This window comes from Chiloscyllium plagiosum, chromosome 30 (assembly GCF_004010195.1).
Source record: "Chiloscyllium plagiosum isolate BGI_BamShark_2017 chromosome 30, ASM401019v2, whole genome shotgun sequence".
In the NCBI taxonomy this organism is placed as follows: Eukaryota; Metazoa; Chordata; class Chondrichthyes; order Orectolobiformes; family Hemiscylliidae; genus Chiloscyllium; species Chiloscyllium plagiosum.
The window spans coordinates 3,194,835-3,215,010 of record NC_057739.1 but is presented as its reverse complement, the minus strand read 5'-3'; the positions used below and the strand labels follow the sequence as shown (position 1 = coordinate 3,215,010).

The window sequence follows — 20,176 nt, the reverse complement described above, 5'->3', positions numbered from 1 at the left end:
AACCAAAAGTGCCTTTACTTTCAATTGAATGTTTTTATTTCCATCATTAAATTACCCATGGTAATTTTCACCCATCCCCCACTAAATCGCCCACGTTTCCAATTAAATTACATGCAATTCTGGCAAGAGACATTGCAACATTTTAGTATTTTTCGAATCAATCTGTTTGGCAATCTTAGTGTCTGTTTCTGGAGCAGGTGGGATTGAGCCCAGATCTCCTGGTTCAAGGGACACTCAAACTGCATTACACAAACCTTTAACAACATTTTTCCTCTTATTTAACTTATTTTTTTAATCTACATATTCAGAATTACACCCCTGGAGCAGTAGGGACTTGGCCCAGGCCTTTACCAACATTTATAAAAAGAGTTGCATGAATTCTAAACACCTGATAATTGTTCAATTGCTACTTTTGAACTCTGAGGAAAGGTTATCTGACCCAAAATGTTACTCTGATTTCTCTCCACAGATGCTGCCAGACCTGCTGAGCTTTTCCAGCAATTTCTTTATTTGTTGCCACATTACAATGTTGTTTATTGAAGTCACATATTGCAAGGTAGTTTAGATAGTAATTCATATGACCTGATCTGTGAGGGTATGAGCTGGAAGCAACTCAAATTCCTGCTCATATGCAGACACTCAATGTTCTTTACTAAGCATGTATTGAAATAATACACCTCAGTAACTGAATTGTCAATGGAGAAAGACTGCACACACTGGCCAATATTTGTATATGGTGCAAATATTGTGTGCCAGATAGTTCTGGAAAGCAAACAAAAAAAGGATAAAAGTGACAAGGCTAAAATGCTTGATGCAATTTAGAGCAATTAATGTATAGTACAGGCATATTATGAACATTCACATAAGCTAAAAGAAACAATACTATTCACATACTAATATGCAACTCTGACATCATAATCTCCTTGCTCAATGTTATGTTTCATCAGGCATGGTTGCTTCTTAACTGTTAACTATCAGAATTGTGTTCAGTGGTCAGTACCAGAGAGTTATCAGTAAACCTTTCCCTCTGCACCATTTACACGTCAGATCTTTAGCAGCTTCCCAAAAATGCAAACTAATGATGAATTTTATTTTGTTTTGAGAATTTGAACCCTGAGGCAGTTGAATTGTTTTATGAGATGATGAAAAGGACTTTATGAAATCACAGCAGTTATTGTGACTGACCTGGGTGCACCTGTAACCAGGCAACAGGTACTCAAAACTAATCAAGTCAACGCCCCCGCGGAACTAGACCAATAGGAAGGCGTGACTATTGATTGACAGGGGGCATTGACCAATAGAAAATAGGTGTCGATGACGCAGCGGTACATAAACAATACTGCAATCGTTGGCCGCTCATTTGAGCGAACAGCTTTCCCGGTTAGAGTAGTTTAGGCAGAGCTTTCGGTATGCGAGAGATCGTGCATCTTCAGGCGGGCCAGTGTGGCAACCAGATCGGGGCCAAGGTTTGTACAAGTTAGCCACCTCAGGATTAGGGCTTCTAGGGAAGGGGTGGAAGTGTGAGGAAATCAAGGGCGTGGCATGACCCGCCCAGAACATGCCCCACACTCACGCCCATTGACCCGAGCGGTGCGGGTCTGAAGAGCGGTGCCGATGAATGTCCTGTTTGTGGAGGCCACTCGGGTGTCTGGCTGACGGTTAGACGACGAGGTGCTGGGCGGCAGCTGCCCCGTCCGGGCACGCATGCGTGCTGCTGGCTCCGCCTCCCGGCGAGGGCGCATGTGCAGTGGTAGCGGCACGATCTCCCGCCTGATGGGTGTCTTCCGCCAGTCTTCCTTTCGCGGGCTGCAGGGCCTCCCAGCCACCTAACCTCACTTGGGCACGACTGACAGATAAATGTTCAGGGAGATGCCCCACACGGCAGTCACACTGTCGGAGGGTTAGCAAGTGCTGAAGGAGAGCTGCTCTGTCACAGGATCAGTGCTGTTTAAGGACCGGTATAGTCCAAAATGTGGTGGTAGTCAAGCATTAACATTTCAAGTGAATCAGCGTAAAATATACAGTGGAATGTGATAAGTACTTTTAAAAAAAAATGTGTTGGGATATTTGCAGACGATGGGTGACGCTTGAGTGGAGGTCCAAGGAATGGTGCCTACTTCCTCTGTTATCTATTTAAACCACCTGTATAAGGTTCTAGTCTGAGTCCAGACCTCTGTAATATGCCATTTGGCATCCGTCAAACCATCCCCTTTACTTTATCGTAAGGGTTTAAAATTTGTGTTGAACCATTGCAGTGCACTAACACAACTATGCTGGAAATATCATTTGAAGAAGGCACATCAGTGTGGTGCAGAAACATTGTTTTCTTAAGTTTTTATAAATGATAGATACTTCAACAGAAGCCCTGTTTATTTACACACTCAGTGTCCTCTAAACCTTGGCTGATGTTACCATGGCCAGTAGGGAGTGACCTGAGAATTTCCCGATTCCTAGTGGAAGTACCGTACGTAAACCAAATGCACCAGTTAACCTCAAGCAAAGTATTTCAAATTTCACTTAGTGCAAAGTAGTTTCCAGAAGCCCTGTTCTAAGAATGATTAGTAGATATATTAATCTACTATGTAATGTGACAGGTAGTCAGTTATACCTTACACATACCAGATATGTATTTACAATCTCCTACTCTCACAACAATCAATACATTTGCTTTATGAGTTAGATCTTTGAAGGTGGTAAAGCATATTAAGAAATTAGTTAGCACTGCTCATGGGGTCTTGAGTGGAGTGTCAGCAGTGCAGACACAGAGCAGTTATGCTTAATGTTTATGAAGCTCTCTTTAAGTTGAAACTAAAACTATTAAGGTGCAGAGGGAATTTGGGGATGTTAGTTTGGAAATGTTACATTGCTGGGCTTGCTCTCCTTGGAGGAAAGGATCTGTACGGGAAATCTCCTTGATGTATGCAAGATTGAGTAATTTAAATGAGGTGGACAAAGAAAAGTTCGTTTTGTTGGCCCAAAGGCTCAGGGTACAAAAGTTTAAGTATTTGAGAGATGCAGGCATGAATGTGAGATGTTTATTTTAGCAAATGTTGTCTGCATGGAGATGGAACTGCAGCTGATTAATGATTTTTGGATGGAAATTGGATGGTTGATTGAAGTAAATAAGCTTGCAAGGATAGAGTGAGAGAATGGATTGATGGGACTGCAATGACCACCTCTACTGTTAGTTCTGATGTCCTGGAAGGATCTAACTTTGGCCCCCTTCTATTGTTCATGTAGGCTGTCTCTTGGTGACAACACCCAGCTCAAGCTCACCACCACCTCTCTTGACTCCTCTACTGTCACTAATTTATTGCATTGTTTGTCTGACATCCAGCAGTGGACGTACAGAAATTTTCTCTCTTCCAATGCTGCCATAAACATGTTCCTTGGCTAAAAACTCCATCCCTTTCTCTAGTGACTGGGCACCCTGTTCACAATCTTTATGTTGGAGTTGGCCCTGAGATGAGCCTCTGATATATAAGCACCATTGCTAAGATTTATTTTCCAGCTGGCAACTTCTGCGGACTCTGCTTGCCTCAATTTGTCTGTGAAAACCTTCATTTATATTCTTGCCTCTAAATTTCACTCTTTCCAAAGGCAAGTTGGCCTAAGGTTTAGAAGCATCCTCCCATATTTTGGCCTCTAAACCTTGGATCAACCAAAATTCTTCTGCCTTCTTCCATAATCACCCAAGTCCCATTGGCCTATGGTTTTAAAATTATCTTGTTTTTAGATCCCTTCCCTTCTTTTATTTATAATGTCCTTTGGTTGCCTTAGTTTTACTGGACAATAGGGCTGCTCTATCATTAGAGAGAGAAGACTGGTGGTGGTTTAACCTGAGGGTCACCATACCTCAGACAAGCAAAGAGGTTGAGCTGGATGGACCTTCACAATAACCTCAGCCAGGACAGGAATTGAACCCATGCTGTTAGCATTGCTCTGTAGTGCAAACTAGCAATCTTGCCAAATTGAGCTAACCAACCTCCTTGATAAATGTGCCCTCATTCAATTTGGACCTCTTTAAAATCCCTGATTTTAATCACTCCGCCATTGCTGACTGTGACATTAGCTGTGATTTTCAATGCCCTGAATCCCAGAACCTTGCTGTATCTTGTTTTGTCTTTTTTGGAAGATGCTCCTTTTGCATTGGGGTAATTCAGGGAAGATTCATTCGATTGACTCCAGGGAGAGTCTGTCATTTTGTGATGGAAGATTGGGTGTGGATTCACTCGAGACTATTATAGAAACATGAGGGAGCTTGATACTGAATTGAACTTTACCCTTGTGGGGGAATAAAATTTGGACCATAGGTTCAGGAAAACAATGCATCAATTTAAGATGCATATATTGGAGGAAATTCTCTCCTTGGGGTCATCAATCTTTGGAATTTTGTACCTCAGAAGTTGTGGAAACTGAGATAGACTTTTTGTTTTGACTATAGGGGAGTCCAGAGTTATGGGGAGCAGGAGAGAAAGTGATGTTGAGGCCATGTTGAATTGAGTAATTCTATGCTGTTTTTAAATTCTGTCCAATATTCTGAACTTCAACATATCTTTGTAGAATTATGTCTTTTCCTTGCGTTTGATACTATCTTTGATTTTCTTTTAGTTAGCTATGGTTGCTAGCTCGTTAAAATTAGAATTTTTCTTGATTTTTGGAATATGTATGTTCTACACTTTCTGGAATAATCCCTTAAAATGTGAGCTACTTCATCTTTCTTGACCTATCTCTTAACCTAACTTGCTAGTTCAGTTTCATTAGTTCAGCTTTTATGCCCTCATTAACCTTGTTTAAATTCAAAATAGTAGTCTAGGACTCTCACTTTTGTCCCTTAAATGGTGTATAAAATTCACTCATTATGATCCCTGAGGGTGCTTTCACTTTGAGGTCAGCAATTATTCCTACCTCATTGGTCAAAACCAAGTCTATTACATGTTAGTCTAGAAATTGTCCCAAAAATCATTCAATGAATTACTCCTCTCGGATGCTTTTCCTATCATAGTTACCAAAGAGCCAGGGGTAAAGAGGGATAATTTTTTTTTTGTTTTAAATGCAGAGAGTTCTAATCTGGAATGCCCTGTCTAGTGGGGTGACAGTAGCAAATTCAACAGTGACTTTCAATGGGATACTGGGTTCACACACTAAAACAAAACATAATGTTTCAGTCAATAAAATTTCCCATGTTAATCTCTTACCCTTTTCAGAAGCTCCAATGATTTATTTGTTGATACCCTGACTTGCCATTGGCTCCTGGTAGGGAGCCTCTCCACAACTCCCACAAGTGACCTGTTGCCATTATCATTCCCTATCTTGTCTACAAGTCACTTCTACTTCCTGGTTTCCTGAATTTAGCTTGTCCCTCTCTGGTGTACTAAAGCCATCTTTAATTAACAGAGACACTTGTCCATTATTTCCTAGCTTCCTGTCCTTCCTAAATGCTTTGTATTCACATTCCAGTCTTGGTCATCCTGTAGGCACGTCTCAGTAATGGCTACTAGATCAGACTTGTGAATCTTACTTTGTGCTACTAGTTCATCTATTTTATTTTGAATGCTAGGTGCATTCAAATATGGTGTCTGAAGTTTCCTCCTTTTTATTACTTTTGTAACCTCTAGTATTATTTGTTGATTTGCTCTGAAGATTTCAATACTGTGATGATCTTAATGTCTGGTGGAGTAGCTTTAAGGAGCAGTAGTTTGATTTCCGTTCCTTTTACATAGCGCTTGTATTTATATTCCCTTTGACCAAGCTGTTTTTACATCTCCCCGACTACCTTTTTGTTAGATTTTGCTTTGATGTTTCTGTAAAATGCCTTTGGATGTTTGATAACATTTAAAGGTATCTTGTTTAGTTTGGAGCTGGTTGGTGAGGAAGGTTCCAGGAGAATATCATTGCCCTATGCTTCTCTGCTTGGCATTTTTTTACTGTCCCAGTCCAGAAGTATGTGATTTGGCAGAACCACACTGAGAATTGTACAGCACGGGAGATCATTGTGCTATCTCTTAGCAAGATCGATCCAGTTTGCCAATATCCCCTTTTCTCCATTATTCTATGTTTTGTTTTAGTGTGTGAACACAGTATCCCATTGAAAGTCATTGTTGAATTTGCTACTGTCACCCCACTAGATGGGGCATTCCAGATTACAACTTTCTACATTTAGAACAAAAACAAATTCTTCCTCTTTACCCCTGGCTCTTTGGTAATTATAAATAATACAATATACAGCACAGGAACAGGTCCTATGGCCAACCAAGCCTGTGCTGATTCCTACTCTTTATTTAGACCCGTTACTTGTTGCTCATACAATGTTTCTATCCCTCTGTTTGCCTCCCATTCATTTGTCTATCAAGATAGATCTTAAATGTTGCTAACGTGCCTGCTTCCACCACCTTCACTGACAGTGAGTTCCAGGCATTCCCCCACTTCGCTCCTAAACATTCCTCCTATCACCTTGAATCTGTGCCTTCTTGAAATTGATATTTCCATTCTGGGATAATGCCTCTGACTTTCTACCCTATCTATGCCACTCATAATTTTGTAAGCCTCTCTCAGGCAGCCCCTCAGCTTCTGTCTTTCCAGTGATAACAATGCAAGTTTATCCAATCTCTCCTTAAAACTAAAACCCTCAGACCAGGTAACATCCTGGTTAAACCCACTCTGCAAAGTATCCACATCCTTCTGGAAGTGTGGCAACCAGAACTACATGCAATATTTCCAAATGTGGCCTAAGTTTTGTACAGCTGTAACGTAACTTGCCAACTTTTATATTCGATGCCCCGGCTGTGCAGTATGCTTTCTTGACCACCGTAGCCACCTGTGTTGCTACTTTCAGGGATCTGTGCACCTGTATGCCCAGATCCCTCTGTATGCCAATGCTCCTAAGGGTTCTGCCATATATAATTCGCAGCTGAATCTGAACTTCCAAAATGCATCACCTTGCATTTATCTGAATTAAATTCAACCTGCCATTTCTGTGCCCAAATCTGCAATCTATCTATATCCCACTTTATCCTTAGACAAACCTCCTCACTGTCTGCAACTCCACAAATTTTGGTGGCATCTGCAAATTTGCTCATCAGACACCTACATTTTTTGTCCAGATCGTTTATATAATGAACAATAAAGGTCCCAGTGGAACAAACCTTGCAGAACACCAGTAGTTGCTGACCTCCATTCTAAAAAGCACCCTTCCACCACTACTGTCTGTGTTCTATGACCAAGCCAGTTCTGTATCTATCTATTCAGTACACCCCGGATCCATGAGACTCTACCTTTTGTACCAGACTGTTATAAGGTACCTCATCAAATGTCTTACTAAGTCCATGTCGACAACATCCACTGCCCTTTCCTCATCATTGAGTTTTTTTGAGGAGTTGACAACAATCAGGTTGGTGAGCATGACCTTCCCTGCACAAACCCATGTTGCCTATCATGAACAAGTCCATACACCTCCAAATGTGAATGAATCCTGTCTCTCAGCAACTTCTTCATTAACTTCCCGATCATTGATATCGGGCTCACTGACCTGTATTTACCCAGATTATCTCTTCTTAAACAAAGGAACAACATTCTCCATTCTCCAGTCCTCTGGAACCTTACCTGAGGCCAAAAAGGATGCAAAGTTATCTGTTAAGGCCCCAGCTATTACCTCCCATGCCTCTCTCAGAATCCTGGGATGGATCTTGGCTGACCCTGGGGACTTGTCTACTTCAGTGCATTCCATCCTGTTGACCAAGGACATTTCATGGCCCCTTTTAGTCGTCCTAACTCCCCATTTGAGTTCCTTCCTACTTCCTCTATGTTCTTCAAGGTCTTCATCTGTTTTAAGTTGCCTAGACCTTAGATATGCTTCCTTTTCTTTTTGACTAAACTAACAACTTCCCTTGCCATCCAAAGTTCCCGAATCCTGTCATTCCAGTCCTTCATTTTCACGGTGCCTTAATCAGCTGGTCTTTAAAAGGCTTTCATGTGTCAGATGTGGATTAACCCTCCAATTCTCCAATTCTCACCTATTTCGGTTCTTGTTAGCCTTCCCCCAATTTAGCACTTTCATCCAAAGTCCACTCTTGTCCTTGTCCTTATAGGTATCTAAAGAATTCTAGAATTATGGTCACCATTCGACCTATAGAGATAGCTAGAGTTCAAGGTCTATATGTTCCTGTGAGGGTGAAGGACAAGGTAGGCAGGAACAGGGAACACTGGATGAGAAAGAAATTGAGAGTTTGACCAGAAAAAAGGGAGGCGTGGCTCTGGTACAGGCAGCTGGGATCAAGGGAATCCCTGCAGGTTTATACGGGCTACAGGAGTTTACTGAAGAAGGAAATCAGGGCACAACATAGCCTTAGCTGAGAAGATTAGGGTGAATCCAAAGAGGTTCTTTAAGTATAATAAAGGAAAAAGAGTAACTAGAGAGAGAACAGGACCCTTCAAGGACCAAAGTACGTGTAGAACTGCTGGAAATGGGTGAGGTCCTCAATGAGTATTTCTCCTCTGTTTACTGTGGAGAAAGACGTGAAGACTTTAGAACTTGGGGAAGTCAGTGGTGATGTCTTGGGAATAGTCCATATCACAGTAGAGGAGATGTTGGACGTATTAGAATGTTATGAAGGTGGATAAATCTCCTGGTCTTGACCAAGAACCCAGCAAGAGGCTAGAGAAGAAATTACGGGGCCTCTGGCAGATACTTTTGCATCATCATTAGCCATGGGTGAGGTCACAGAACACTAGAGGGTAGCAAATGTTAAGCCCTTATTCAAGAAGGGCTGCAAAGAAAAACCGGAGAACGATAGACCAGTAAGCTTAACGTCTGTGGTGGATAAGTTACTTGAGAAGATTCTGAGAAATAAGATAGAGTGGAACCTCGAATATCCGAATACCAATTATCCGAAAATTGGATTATCTGAAGGAGATCTCAAGGTCCCGATAGAAACATTACGTCAAAGACGTGTTTCCAACAGTGATCGCGTCTTTTGTTGCAGTAATTAAACAGGCACCCTCTCCAATGACTGACCTCTGCCCGCTCTCTCTCTCTCCCCACACTTTCCCTGGAGTTCTACAGAGGGGTATACCCTAACCCACTCCATGCTTCCCAAGAATAATCTCTCCAACATTGTCCTGTGCAGGGCAAACGTGGAACCTGTCAAAAATTTGCAGTAAAAAGTTGTGTGTGTGGCTGTGTGCTATTTGGAGACTTGGCCCACAAAGGCAGCTGCAGTAGCAGCAGTCTTGTTGTTGGTGTGCAGTCCAGCTGCCCCAGAGACGGGGGCGGGAGTGGATGGGGTGGCGGCAGGGGATGTGTTAGGGGCAATTTGATCGATTTTTTTCTGAATAATCGATTATCCGAACAAAATAGTGCCCGCCCATCTCATTCAGATAATCGAATTTCCACTGTACATGCATTTGGAAAGACAGGGTTTGATTAGGAGTAGTCAGCATGACTTTGTGCATGGGAGATCATACCTCAGATTTGTTAGAGTTCTTTGATGAAGTGACCAGGAAGGTCGATGAGGGCAAGGTGGTAGATGTAGTCTATATGGATTTCAGTAAGGCCTTTGATAAGGTTCTACATGGGAGGTTGCTCTGGAAGGTTAGATCGCATGGAATCCTGGGGAGCTGGCAAATTAGATACATAAGTGGCTTGAATGGTAGGAAGCAGGGGTAATAGTGGAAGGATGCTTGTCAGACTGGAGGCCTGTGACTAGGTATGTTCCTCAGGTCATTACTGGGCCCATAGCTATTTGCTATCTATATCAAAGATTTGAATGAAAATGTCCAAGGTATGATTAGTAAGTTTGCTGATGACACTAAAATAGGTGGTATCATGGACAGTGAGGAAGGTTATCAGAAATTGCAGCAGGACCTTGATCAGCTGGGGAAGTGGGCTGGGAAATGGCAAATGGATTTCAATATCGATAAATATGAGGTCTTGCATTTTGGAAAGTCAAGTCAAGGTAGGAGCTTCATGGTGAATGGTAGGGCCTTAAGGAATGTTGTGGAATAGAAGGACCTTTGAGTTCAGATACACAGTTCTCTGGAAGTGGCGTCACAGGTAGACAGGGCAGTAAAGAAGGCTTTTGGCACACTGGCCTTCATCAGTCAGGGCACTGAGTACAGAAGTTGGCAAGTTATGTTGCAGTTATAGATGACGTTGTTGAGGCTGCATTTGGAGTATTGTGTTCAGTTTTGGTCACCTTGCTATAGGAAGGATGTTATTAAACTGGAAAGAGTGCAGAAGAAATTTACAAGGATGTTGCCAGGACTCAAGGGTCTGAGTTATAGGGAGAAGTTGGAAAAGCTAGAAGTTTAGAACACAGAAGGGTGAGGGGTGGCCTTCTAGAAGTGTACAAGATCATGAGAGGCCTGGATAGGGTGAATGCACTGTCTTTTTCCCAGTGTTGGAGACCATCAGTATAAGGTTAGAGGGGAAAGAATAAAAGGGAACCTTAGGGGCAATTTCTTTACACAGAGGGTTGGTACACATATGGAATGAGCTGCCAGCAAAAGTGGTTAAGGTGGATATATTAATGACATTTAAGGGCATTTGGACATATACATGGATCAGGATGGTTTAGAATAATATGGGCCAAGTGCAGGGAAATGGGGTTAGCATGGATGGAGATTTTGGTTGGCATGAATCAGTTTGGGCTGAATGCCCTGTCTCCATTTTGTAGGACTCTGTGAGGTATTGCATTTTGGTAAAACAAACAAGGGCAGACCTCTTACAGTTAAAAGTAGGGCATTGGGTAGTGTGGTAGAACAGAAACACCTTGGGGTTCAGATACAAAATTCTTTGAAGTTTGCGTCACATATGGATAGGATGGAGTCAAGTTAGGTAAAGGGGCAGTACAAAGAGATCTGGGTGTTCTTGTACACCAGTCAATGAAGGAAAAAGTGACGACTGCAGATGCTGGAGATCAGAGCTGAAAATGTGTTGCTGGAAAAGCGCAGCAGGTCCGGCAGCATCCAAGGAACAGGAGAATCGACGTTTAGAAGGGCTTATGCCCGAAACGTCGATTCTCCTATTCCTTGGATGCTGCCTGACCTGCTGCACTTTTCCAGCAACACATTTTCAGCACCAGTCAATGAAGGCAAGCATGCAGGTACAGTAGGTAGTGAAGAAAGCTAATAGCATGCTGGCCTTCATAACAAGAGGGATTGAGTATAGAAGCAAAGAGGTTCTTCTGAAGCTATACAGGGCCCTGGTGAAACCGCACCTGGAGTACTGTGTGCAGTTCTGGTCTCCAAGTTTGAGGAAAGTCATTCTGGCTATTGAGGGAGTGCAGCATAGGTTCACGAGATCAATTCCTGGAATGGCGGGACTATCTTATGTTGAAAGATTGGAGCGACTGGGCTTGTATACCCGAGTTTAGAAGACTGAGAGGGGATCTGATTGAGACATATGAGATTATTAAAGGATTGGACACTTTGGAGGCAGGAAACATGTTTCCGCTGATGGGCGAGTCCCGAACCAGAGGACACAGCTTAAAAATAAGGGGTAGGCCATTTAGGACAGAGATGAGGAGAAACGTCTTCACCCAGAGAGTGGTGGGTGTGTGGAATGCTCTGCCCCAGAAGGCAGTGGAGGCCCAGTCTCTGGATTCGTTTAAGAAAGAGTTGGATAGAGCTCTCAAGGATAGTGGAATCAAGGGTTATGGAGATAAGGCAGGAACAGGATACTGATTGAGGATGATCAGCCATGATCATAATGAATGGTAGTGCAGGCTTGAAGGGCAGAATGGCCTACTCATACACATATTGTCTATTGATGGTTAAGAAGGCCTTTAGCACACTTGCCTTCATTGCTCAGACCTTTGAGTATAGGAGTTGAAACATTATGTTCTTCATGCAGGGAGTGGACCGTCTATGGAATGGGCTGCCAGAGAAAGTGGTTGAGGCAGATACAAAAGCAGCATTTAAACATTTGGATAGGTAAATGGGTGGGAAGAGTCGAGAGGAATATAGATCAAATGCTGGTAATTGGAACCAGCTGAGCTGGCACCACAGTCAGCATGGACCAATTTGGGCCAAAGGGCCTATTTCCATGCCGTATTACTCTATGACTCTATTCCCAAAATGTTTCCCCACTGAAAATTTGATCACAAAGAAAAATTAGGCTCATTATGCTTATTGGGCTCATTTCCCAATACCAGGTCCAGTATGGCCCCCTCCCTCATTGGACTATCCACATACTGTTTCAAAAAACCCTCCTACAAATTGCTCCCCATACAAACGCTTGGCACTAGGAGAGTCCCAGTCAATATGGGGAAATTAAAATCACCCACCACAGCAACCCTGTTACTGTCATATCTTTCCAGAATCTGACTACATATCTCTTTCTCTATCTCCTGCTTGCAGCTGGGAGGTCTGTAGTACAATCCCAGCATTGTGTTTGCACTCCTACTCCTGAGCTCTATCCACAATGCCATACTGCAAGATCCCTCCAGGATGTCTTCCCTCAACACCTCTGTAATATGCTCCCTAACCAGTAAGCAACTCGCCCACCTCTTTTGCTTCCTCCTCTGCCTTGTCTAAAACATCCTGGAACATTCAGCTGCCAATCCTGTCCCTCTTTCAACCATGTCTCTGTGATAGCAACACCATAATTGCATGCATTAATCCAGGCTCTAATTTCATCTGTGTTGTCTGTTTTCTTGCATTGAAACAAATACAGTCCAAGCCTTCAATTCTGCTGAGCTCAGCAATCTCTCCCTGTCTGTTCTTCCTCTTAGTAAGCTTATCCCCAATGACCTGCTGCTCCAGTTCCCATTGCCCTGCCACACTAGTTTAAACCCTCCTGGGGTTTTTATCAGTTACTGCTGGTTCCTGACCTTCCTGCTTTGGGAAACTGTTTATCCCTGTATAGTTCATCAAATTAGCCCTTTAGTCACCTTTCCAAATTCTATCAAAATAGAACAATTCCAGTATCACCAATGTCCCCACACAAATGAGTCCCTTATCTTTTAGATCAATCTTTTAGCAATAAAACAAACATCAACTGGAAGCCTATCACTTGATTATTTTCAGTACTTGAATTTAAAGTATTGAAATAAAGATTTATGGATGGTGCAAGTAAGTTATGAGAGTCATGTTCATCACAGTGGACACCTTTTTAAAAATGTTAATTAGAAGGTCAAGTGTAGCACAGTGTACATAATAAATGGGGTTGAAAAATGCCTTTTAGTAACCACACAAAATACTTTACCACAAAAGGAATACAGATTAAAGAAATGGATTTTGAAGTATCTGAATCTTGGCTAGGGATGATTTGGAGATGCCGGTGTTGGACTGGGGTGTACAAAGTTAAAAATTACACAACACCAGGTTATAGTCCAACACGTTTAATTGGAAGCACACTAGCTTTCAGAGCGACGCTCCTTCATCAGGTGGAGTTGATGAAGGATTATAACCTAGTGTTGTGTGATTTTTAACTTGGCTAGGGATGTTAGACTGTAGAAGGTCACTAGCATAGACAGGAGGATTATGAAACAAGATTACATAAGATAATGAAGCAAATGAACAAAAAGTTAGTCTCGGGCAGTTTTTAAGGAGCAACTGACAGAGAAAGAAGAGGAGAGGTTTATGGAAGGAATTCCAGAGCTTAGGGGTTTAGCAGTTAATGGCAGAGCCATCACTGGTGGACAAATTCAAAACTGAAGATATGCGAGAGGCTGGAATTGAAGCAGTGCAGATGTCTCAAAGAGTAATTGGTGGAGAAAGGAGATAAGGGATAGGAATAGATGTGGTCATGGATGGCTTTGAAAATGAGGCTGAGAATTTTAAAGATTAGTGGGCATGGACTGGCAAATGGGACTGGTGTGAAATAGGACTCTGACAGCAGATTAAACCTCGCATTTATGAAGGGTAAGAATGTGGGAGACCAGCTAATATTGTGTGTGTCAACTCCAGAGATAACCAATGTATGATTAGTTGAGGCAGAACAGCATTAAATGATATTACATTTGTGGGAATGGACAGTTTTAGGGATGGCTTGGATGTGGCTGAAAGTTTGACCCCAAAATAGATATGGCACAAAAATTGAAAACCGTCTGGTTCAGCCTCTAACAGGTACCAGAGAGAGCGTGGAGTCAATAACCGTGGAATAGAATTGGTAGCAAGCACTTAAAACCATGCTTTTGATTGTCCCAGACAAAACTACTTCTCATCCATTAGTGGATGTCTGATGAGCCATCTGATTGAGAATGGAAGGCATGAAAGAAATGATGTGTTTGACAAAATGTTCAAGGAGTTGAGAGTGTGGGCCTGGAAAAGCACAGCAGATCCGAGGAGCAGGAGAATTGACATTTCGGGCATAAGTCCTTCATCAGGAATGAGGTTGAGGGCTGGGGGGCTGGGGGAAGGTAGATGAAGGTGGGGGAGAAGGTGATAGAACAGAGAGGAAGGTGGAGCGGATAGATGGGAAAGACTATGGACAGTTCAAGAGGGCAGTGCTGAGTTGGAGGATTGGGACTGGGATAAGGTGGGGGAGAGGAAATGAGGAAACTGGTGAAATCCACATTAATCCTGTGTGGTTGCAGGGTCCAATCGCGGAAGATGAGGTGCTCTTCCTCCAGGCTTTGGGTGGTAAGGGTTTGGCAATGGAGGAGGCCCAGGACCTGCATGTCTTTAGTGGAGTGGGAGGGGGAATTGAAGTATTCAGCCATGGGGCGGCGGGATCGATTGGTGCGGGTGTCCCAGAGACGTTCTCTGAAACTATCCGCAAGTTGGCATCCTGTCTCCCCGATGTAGAGGAGACCACATTGGGTGCAATGGATACAGTAATGACATTTGTGGAAGTACAGGTAATTTTCTGTCGGATGTGGAAGGAGAGCACAGGAACTTCGGAAATGGGATGACAGTTCATAAAGAATGGTGGAGTAAAAGATTAATTTATTCAGGAGTGGAAGAGTGATAGTGGCAGATTTATAAAGGTGGAGCAGTACTTGAGAAAATTTACTCTTGCCTAATATGGAAAACCGGGAGGGAACAGAGAGAACTTAGATGTCAGTACTTTAGAGGGAATAGTGGGAGATGGGGTTTCATGGCAAGGTGTGCTCAAAGAATGCATGAGGCAGTTAGAGTAGAGTAATGTGAGATCAGGACCTTTTATTGTTTCTGGATTTCAGTATACATCTGGCCTCCCTTATTCTACCCACCATAAATGTGAGATTAATCAAAATCCCACTACTGGGCTTCTAGTTAACGCTAAATCCCTTTCACCTAATTATAGGGAAATGGAGAAATTTACACTATTACTTTGTCTCCATGAAGGAAGATAAAGGAAACTTCCCACAAATGCTAGGGAAAATGTTATATGAATAAAGAGTTAGCACTTTAAAAAAAAATGACTGGTTTGAAGACTGATAAACCTTTCCAGAATATTGAAAGTGATGTCTATCGAGATGGTACCTACCTTGGCGGTTATCATTTTTAAAAATTCCATTGATTGAAAGTTTCCTATAGTCTAGAAAATAGCAAAATATAACTCAAGACAGAAAATGGGGAACTACAGATCTGTCCGTTTGATGTCAGGAATAGCATTGCGTCATAGGGATAGCAAACCAGAACAAATCAAACTCACACTGGATTTACAATGCAGTGAAATTAAAACATTCAATTGTTCCTAATCAGACTCTGCAAATAAACGATCTTGGATACCAAATTTACAACTTGAACAAAAATTAACAATTTATTGATAAAAATGCAGGTTTAGCAGAAGGCAGATGAACTACAAGGCAACCTAATAAATGTCTATGATGTAAACCCAATCATCTTTGTTCACCAAAGCCCACTCCCACACTGATTGATAGACATGGTTAAGAGAGAAATTTTTAAAAAAGAATTGCACGTTGCCAAATCAATAACCATTTCAGTGATGAGTACCAAACCCTCTTGAAATCCAATGAGTTATTTTATAGGCACATAGGATTGCATCTTGCTTGAATTCTTAAGCCATCGGTCAATGCAAACAGCTTCTGCAGACCTCTGGAGACATCCTTTTTTTAAAGACAGAGGTTCTCCTCTCAGGATTTCGAATAACTGGAGAACATCTAGAAAGGGCAAAACCAGAAAAAAGATGTGCAATTTCAAAAGTAACACTGTCTCCTGCCCAAAATCCCTGTTAAAACCAGTTCACCTTTTGGTTTCTTTGTTTTTCATTATTCTCTGTGGTTGATTGGCCAGCACAGTCCTCTCTTGATTGACCAATTCAACATCCAACCAGCTACCAATCCTTGAGCATGAACCACATGTTAGTGTTAGCCTCTCTGTAGTGTTCTGAGAGCAGTACTTAAGCTGCATTATCTTTCCAGGTCAATTCCCAACAGCAAACCTGTCTTTTATATTTTCCTTTTTTTAAAAAAGGAGTTGCTGTTCAAAGTTCAGTTCTCAACTGCAACTCTCAACTCCAAACCAAAAGAAAAATAAAGACCATCTCAACAGTATAGAAATGTCAACATGAATGTAGGAAAGCGAAATGATGTTTGATAAATCTGTCTGAGCTTATGAGGATAATACTTGCATGAGAGATGAAGGAGAGCTAATGGATTTGGATTTTCAGAAGGCTTTGACAAGGTTTAACATGGGAGGTTAGTGTACCCAACATTAGAACACCTAGGATTGCAACAATCTACTGGAATGGGTTGAGAATTAACTGTCATAAAACAGAGTAAGATTAACTAGGTCATTGTGAAGATTGCAGGCTGAAACTGGTTGTTACCTAAAGGATCAATGCTGGAGCCACAGCTGTTCAGTGATTTGGATATAGGTTCCAGATGTAGTATTTCCAAATTTGCTGATGACACAAAACTAGGTGGGAATGAGAGTTGTGAGGAAGATACAAGGATGTTACAAATGGTCATTGCCAGGCTAAGGAAATTGGCAAGAACATGGCAGATGGAGTGTAATGTGAACAAGTGAAGTTTTTCACTTTAGAAAAAATGCAAGGCAGATTTTAAATGATGAGAGGTGGTAAATGCTAGTGTCCAAAATGACCTGGTGAGCTTGTACATGAGTCACTAAGAGCAGTGCAGCAAGCAATTAGAAAGGCATGGTATATTGGCCTTCATTGGAAGGAATTTGAGGACAAAAATAAATATTGCTGCAGCTGTAGAGAACCTTGGAGAAACTATTGAGAGTATTGTGTATAGTTTTGATCTCCTTACCTAAGTAGTGGTATTTGGCAAAGAGGGAATGTGACGGAGGTTCACCAGCTGATCCCTGGGACAGTGGTACTGGTTGTTCTCCTATAATGCGTGTTTTGTCAATGCAATTTGGTTGTAACGTGATTGGTGAATTGGAGAATGATTTTTTTAAAACTGAACTCCTGCTGGCTATTATGCAATTCCATCCCTGGTTACCTTAAGTCCACTCAAGGTGTTTACTTCAGGTCAAGCAAAAGAGGTTGGATGACAGGGCAAATTCTTCCTGACCTTATTGTTGATGTTTTTGAGGATATGTTTAGAAATTGTTGCAGGAGGAAATGTCTGTGTTTCAAGATTCTCCTCATTCTGGACAATGCACCAAGCCATCCTCCCACCATTGGTGAACTTCCTGAAAACATCAAAGTGCTATTTCTACCTCCGAACACAACCTCTCTCATTCAACCCATGTACCAGGATGCAATAGCAGCTTTTAAAGCTTATTATTTAAGGCGCACAGTCAGGAAGTTGATTGCAGCTACTGAGGGAGCTAATGAGAACAGTGTTCTTCAATTTTGGAAGAGCTCTAACATTAAGAATGCCATTAACGTCATTGAGGCGGCCTGGGATGATGTCAGTAAGGCCTACTTGCATGCAATTTGGTGGAAGCTTCTCCCAGATTTTCTTCATGATTTTAAAGGCGTTGAACCATCAGAGGAGCTTCCAACAATCAAAGAACATTGTGTCACTGTTGCAAAGCAAGCTGGATTTGTACAAGTTGAGACTGATCTACAACAACTTGTTGCTGCAGGGGGAATTGAAGCTCAAGATGAAGATGAAGTAGGCCAGGATGCAGCACCACGAGAAATTTCCACTTCTGTTTGTCTTTTATCTTGAGGGAAGTTGAGAAGCAGTTGCAGCTCTTAGAAGACAATGAAGAGTGCAGCAGGATAGCAGTTCCTGGCAGAATGTCTTACACCCTATGACCAGCTTCTTCATGAAAGAAGAAAGATGCAAAGCAGCAAACACTGGTTCCCTTTTTTTAAGCCAACCTGCAAGAAACAGTCTTGAGGACAGTAAACCACAGCCATCCACCTCTGCACTAAATATTTTCTTTTGTCATAACCCTGAATCCAGAACTGCACCTGAAAGTAATGATGATAACCCTCAGCCCCTGTCTTAATACAGTACTGTAACAAACTCAAACCCCTTAAACCCTTACAATAAATTTAATATTATTTCATTAAAATATATGCTATTAATATTTACTTAGACTGTGCTATCATTTGTGTTTGGCTAACTACTATTTTTGGTTTGATTTTTACTGATATGGTTAGGGGTTGACCCACCAAAACTGTTTTTCCCATAGGCCCTGTTATTTCTATTGCGTGATTTTCTATAACACGAGGTTGCTCGAGAACACAACTACTGCGTTATACGAGAACAGACTGTTGTTTTCTGAGTAGAGGTTGAGGTGTCTCGCTCTGTATTCCTAGAATTTCAATTGTTCTGGCATACTAACGTCTTGCAGGCTGTAACAAGATGGATGGGGGTAGGATATGGCTGGTGACTAGAACCAAAAGACAATCTAAGGATAAGTGGCAAATTATTCTAATACTGGGATGAGGAGAAATTTCTTCACTGAGGGTGGTGAATCCTTGGAATTTGCTATCCCCAAGGTTTGTGGAATCAATCACTGAACGTGTTTACAAGAAATCAATATTTCAAGATTAGAGATATAAAGAATTAAGGGCAGCAGATACATGGGAACACCATACCTAAAGATTTTGTTCCAAGCCACATAACATCCTGACCTGGAAATACATCTCTGTCCTCAATGTCCCTGGGTAAGTATCCTGAAACCTCCTCATTAACAGCACTATAGGTAGAACAATAATGTGAAATACTGTGGTTCAAGAAGGCACCTTACCACCACAATTATTTCATTGGCAAGAAACACTTGCTGCGACATTGATGCCCCATCTTGTGAATGAATAAAAAGATAAGGGATAACACAGAAAAGGGACGTTGGGGTAGATGATAAGCCATCTGCCAACTGAAGGAAGAATGCCTCATGTTCTGCCTTGGTACCCCTCAACTTCATGGTATCAATATCGACATCATAAGTTTCCAAATTTCACCCACCCCACTCCCCCACCTTATCTCTGATCTACTCCTCCAATTAGACACTGACCTCTTGAACTGTCCAAGTCCCTTCCCACCTATCTGCTCCATTCTCCCCACCAGCCCCTCACAAATGACCCCTAACCCATTTCCACCTACTCCCTTCCCACCACTCCCCCTCCATTTATCTCCCATCTCTTTTCCCCTTCCACATTCCCGATGAAAGGCTTTTGCCTGAAACATTGACTCTCCTGCTCCTCGGATACTGCCCGACCTGCTGTGCTTTTCCAACACCACCATTTTGACTCTGTCTCTCCAGCATCTGCGGTCCTCACTTTCTCCTCTGATCTAACTGAATGGCAGAGCAGGCTTGGTTGGCTGAATGGCCTACTGCTACTCCTGTGTTGCTGTCCCTGGGCTCACTGATCTACATGACTTCTGGTTTAGCAACAACTCAATTTCAAAATTTCATCATTGTAGAAGAGGAAGGAGGGATGCTATAGGATTTTGAGAGGGTAGAGTACCTGAGAGGGATAAATCAAAGGACACAAGACAGGTTCAAGAGGATAAAGAGGAAAGCAAATAAAGGGATAGAAGGAAGAAAACCAAATAAAATAATGGAAGAGTAAACCAGTGCAAATTGGGAAGAATTATTGATTGTGCAAGACAAGATATGGGAAGCGGGGTTTTGAACAATCTGGATTTCTGAAAGATAGAGGGCCAAGAAAGATGACATTGAGAAAGCTGGATGTGGGTTACGTAGAGACACATGAGCTTTCTGAGTAAGAGATCTTGGTGATCGATATGGTTGAGCTGAAAAATGTGTTACTGGAAAAGTGCAGCAGGTCAGGCAGCATCCAAGGAGCAGAAGAATCGACGTTTTGGGCATAAGCCCTTCAGGAATGAGGAGGGTG

At 42.1% G+C, this 20,176-nt stretch overlaps 1 protein-coding gene across 3 annotated transcripts in view; it reads left to right on the top strand.

Moving 5' to 3' along the window:
* LOC122564706 (tubulin beta chain-like) overlaps window positions 1-20,176 on the top strand; it is a 64,693-nt gene continuing 44,517 nt past the window's right edge. Inside the window, exon 1 of one of the 3 annotated variants that reach the window (XM_043719822.1) lies at window positions 1-1,466. In XM_043719822.1, coding sequence (XP_043575757.1) covers window positions 1,410-1,466 — 57 coding nt within the window. In that variant the 5' untranslated portion in view covers window positions 1-1,409. Of the gene's footprint in view, window positions 1,866-20,176 lie in introns of all 3 variants that reach the window. The other 2 variants (XM_043719824.1, XM_043719823.1) reach the window with 2 other exon arrangements.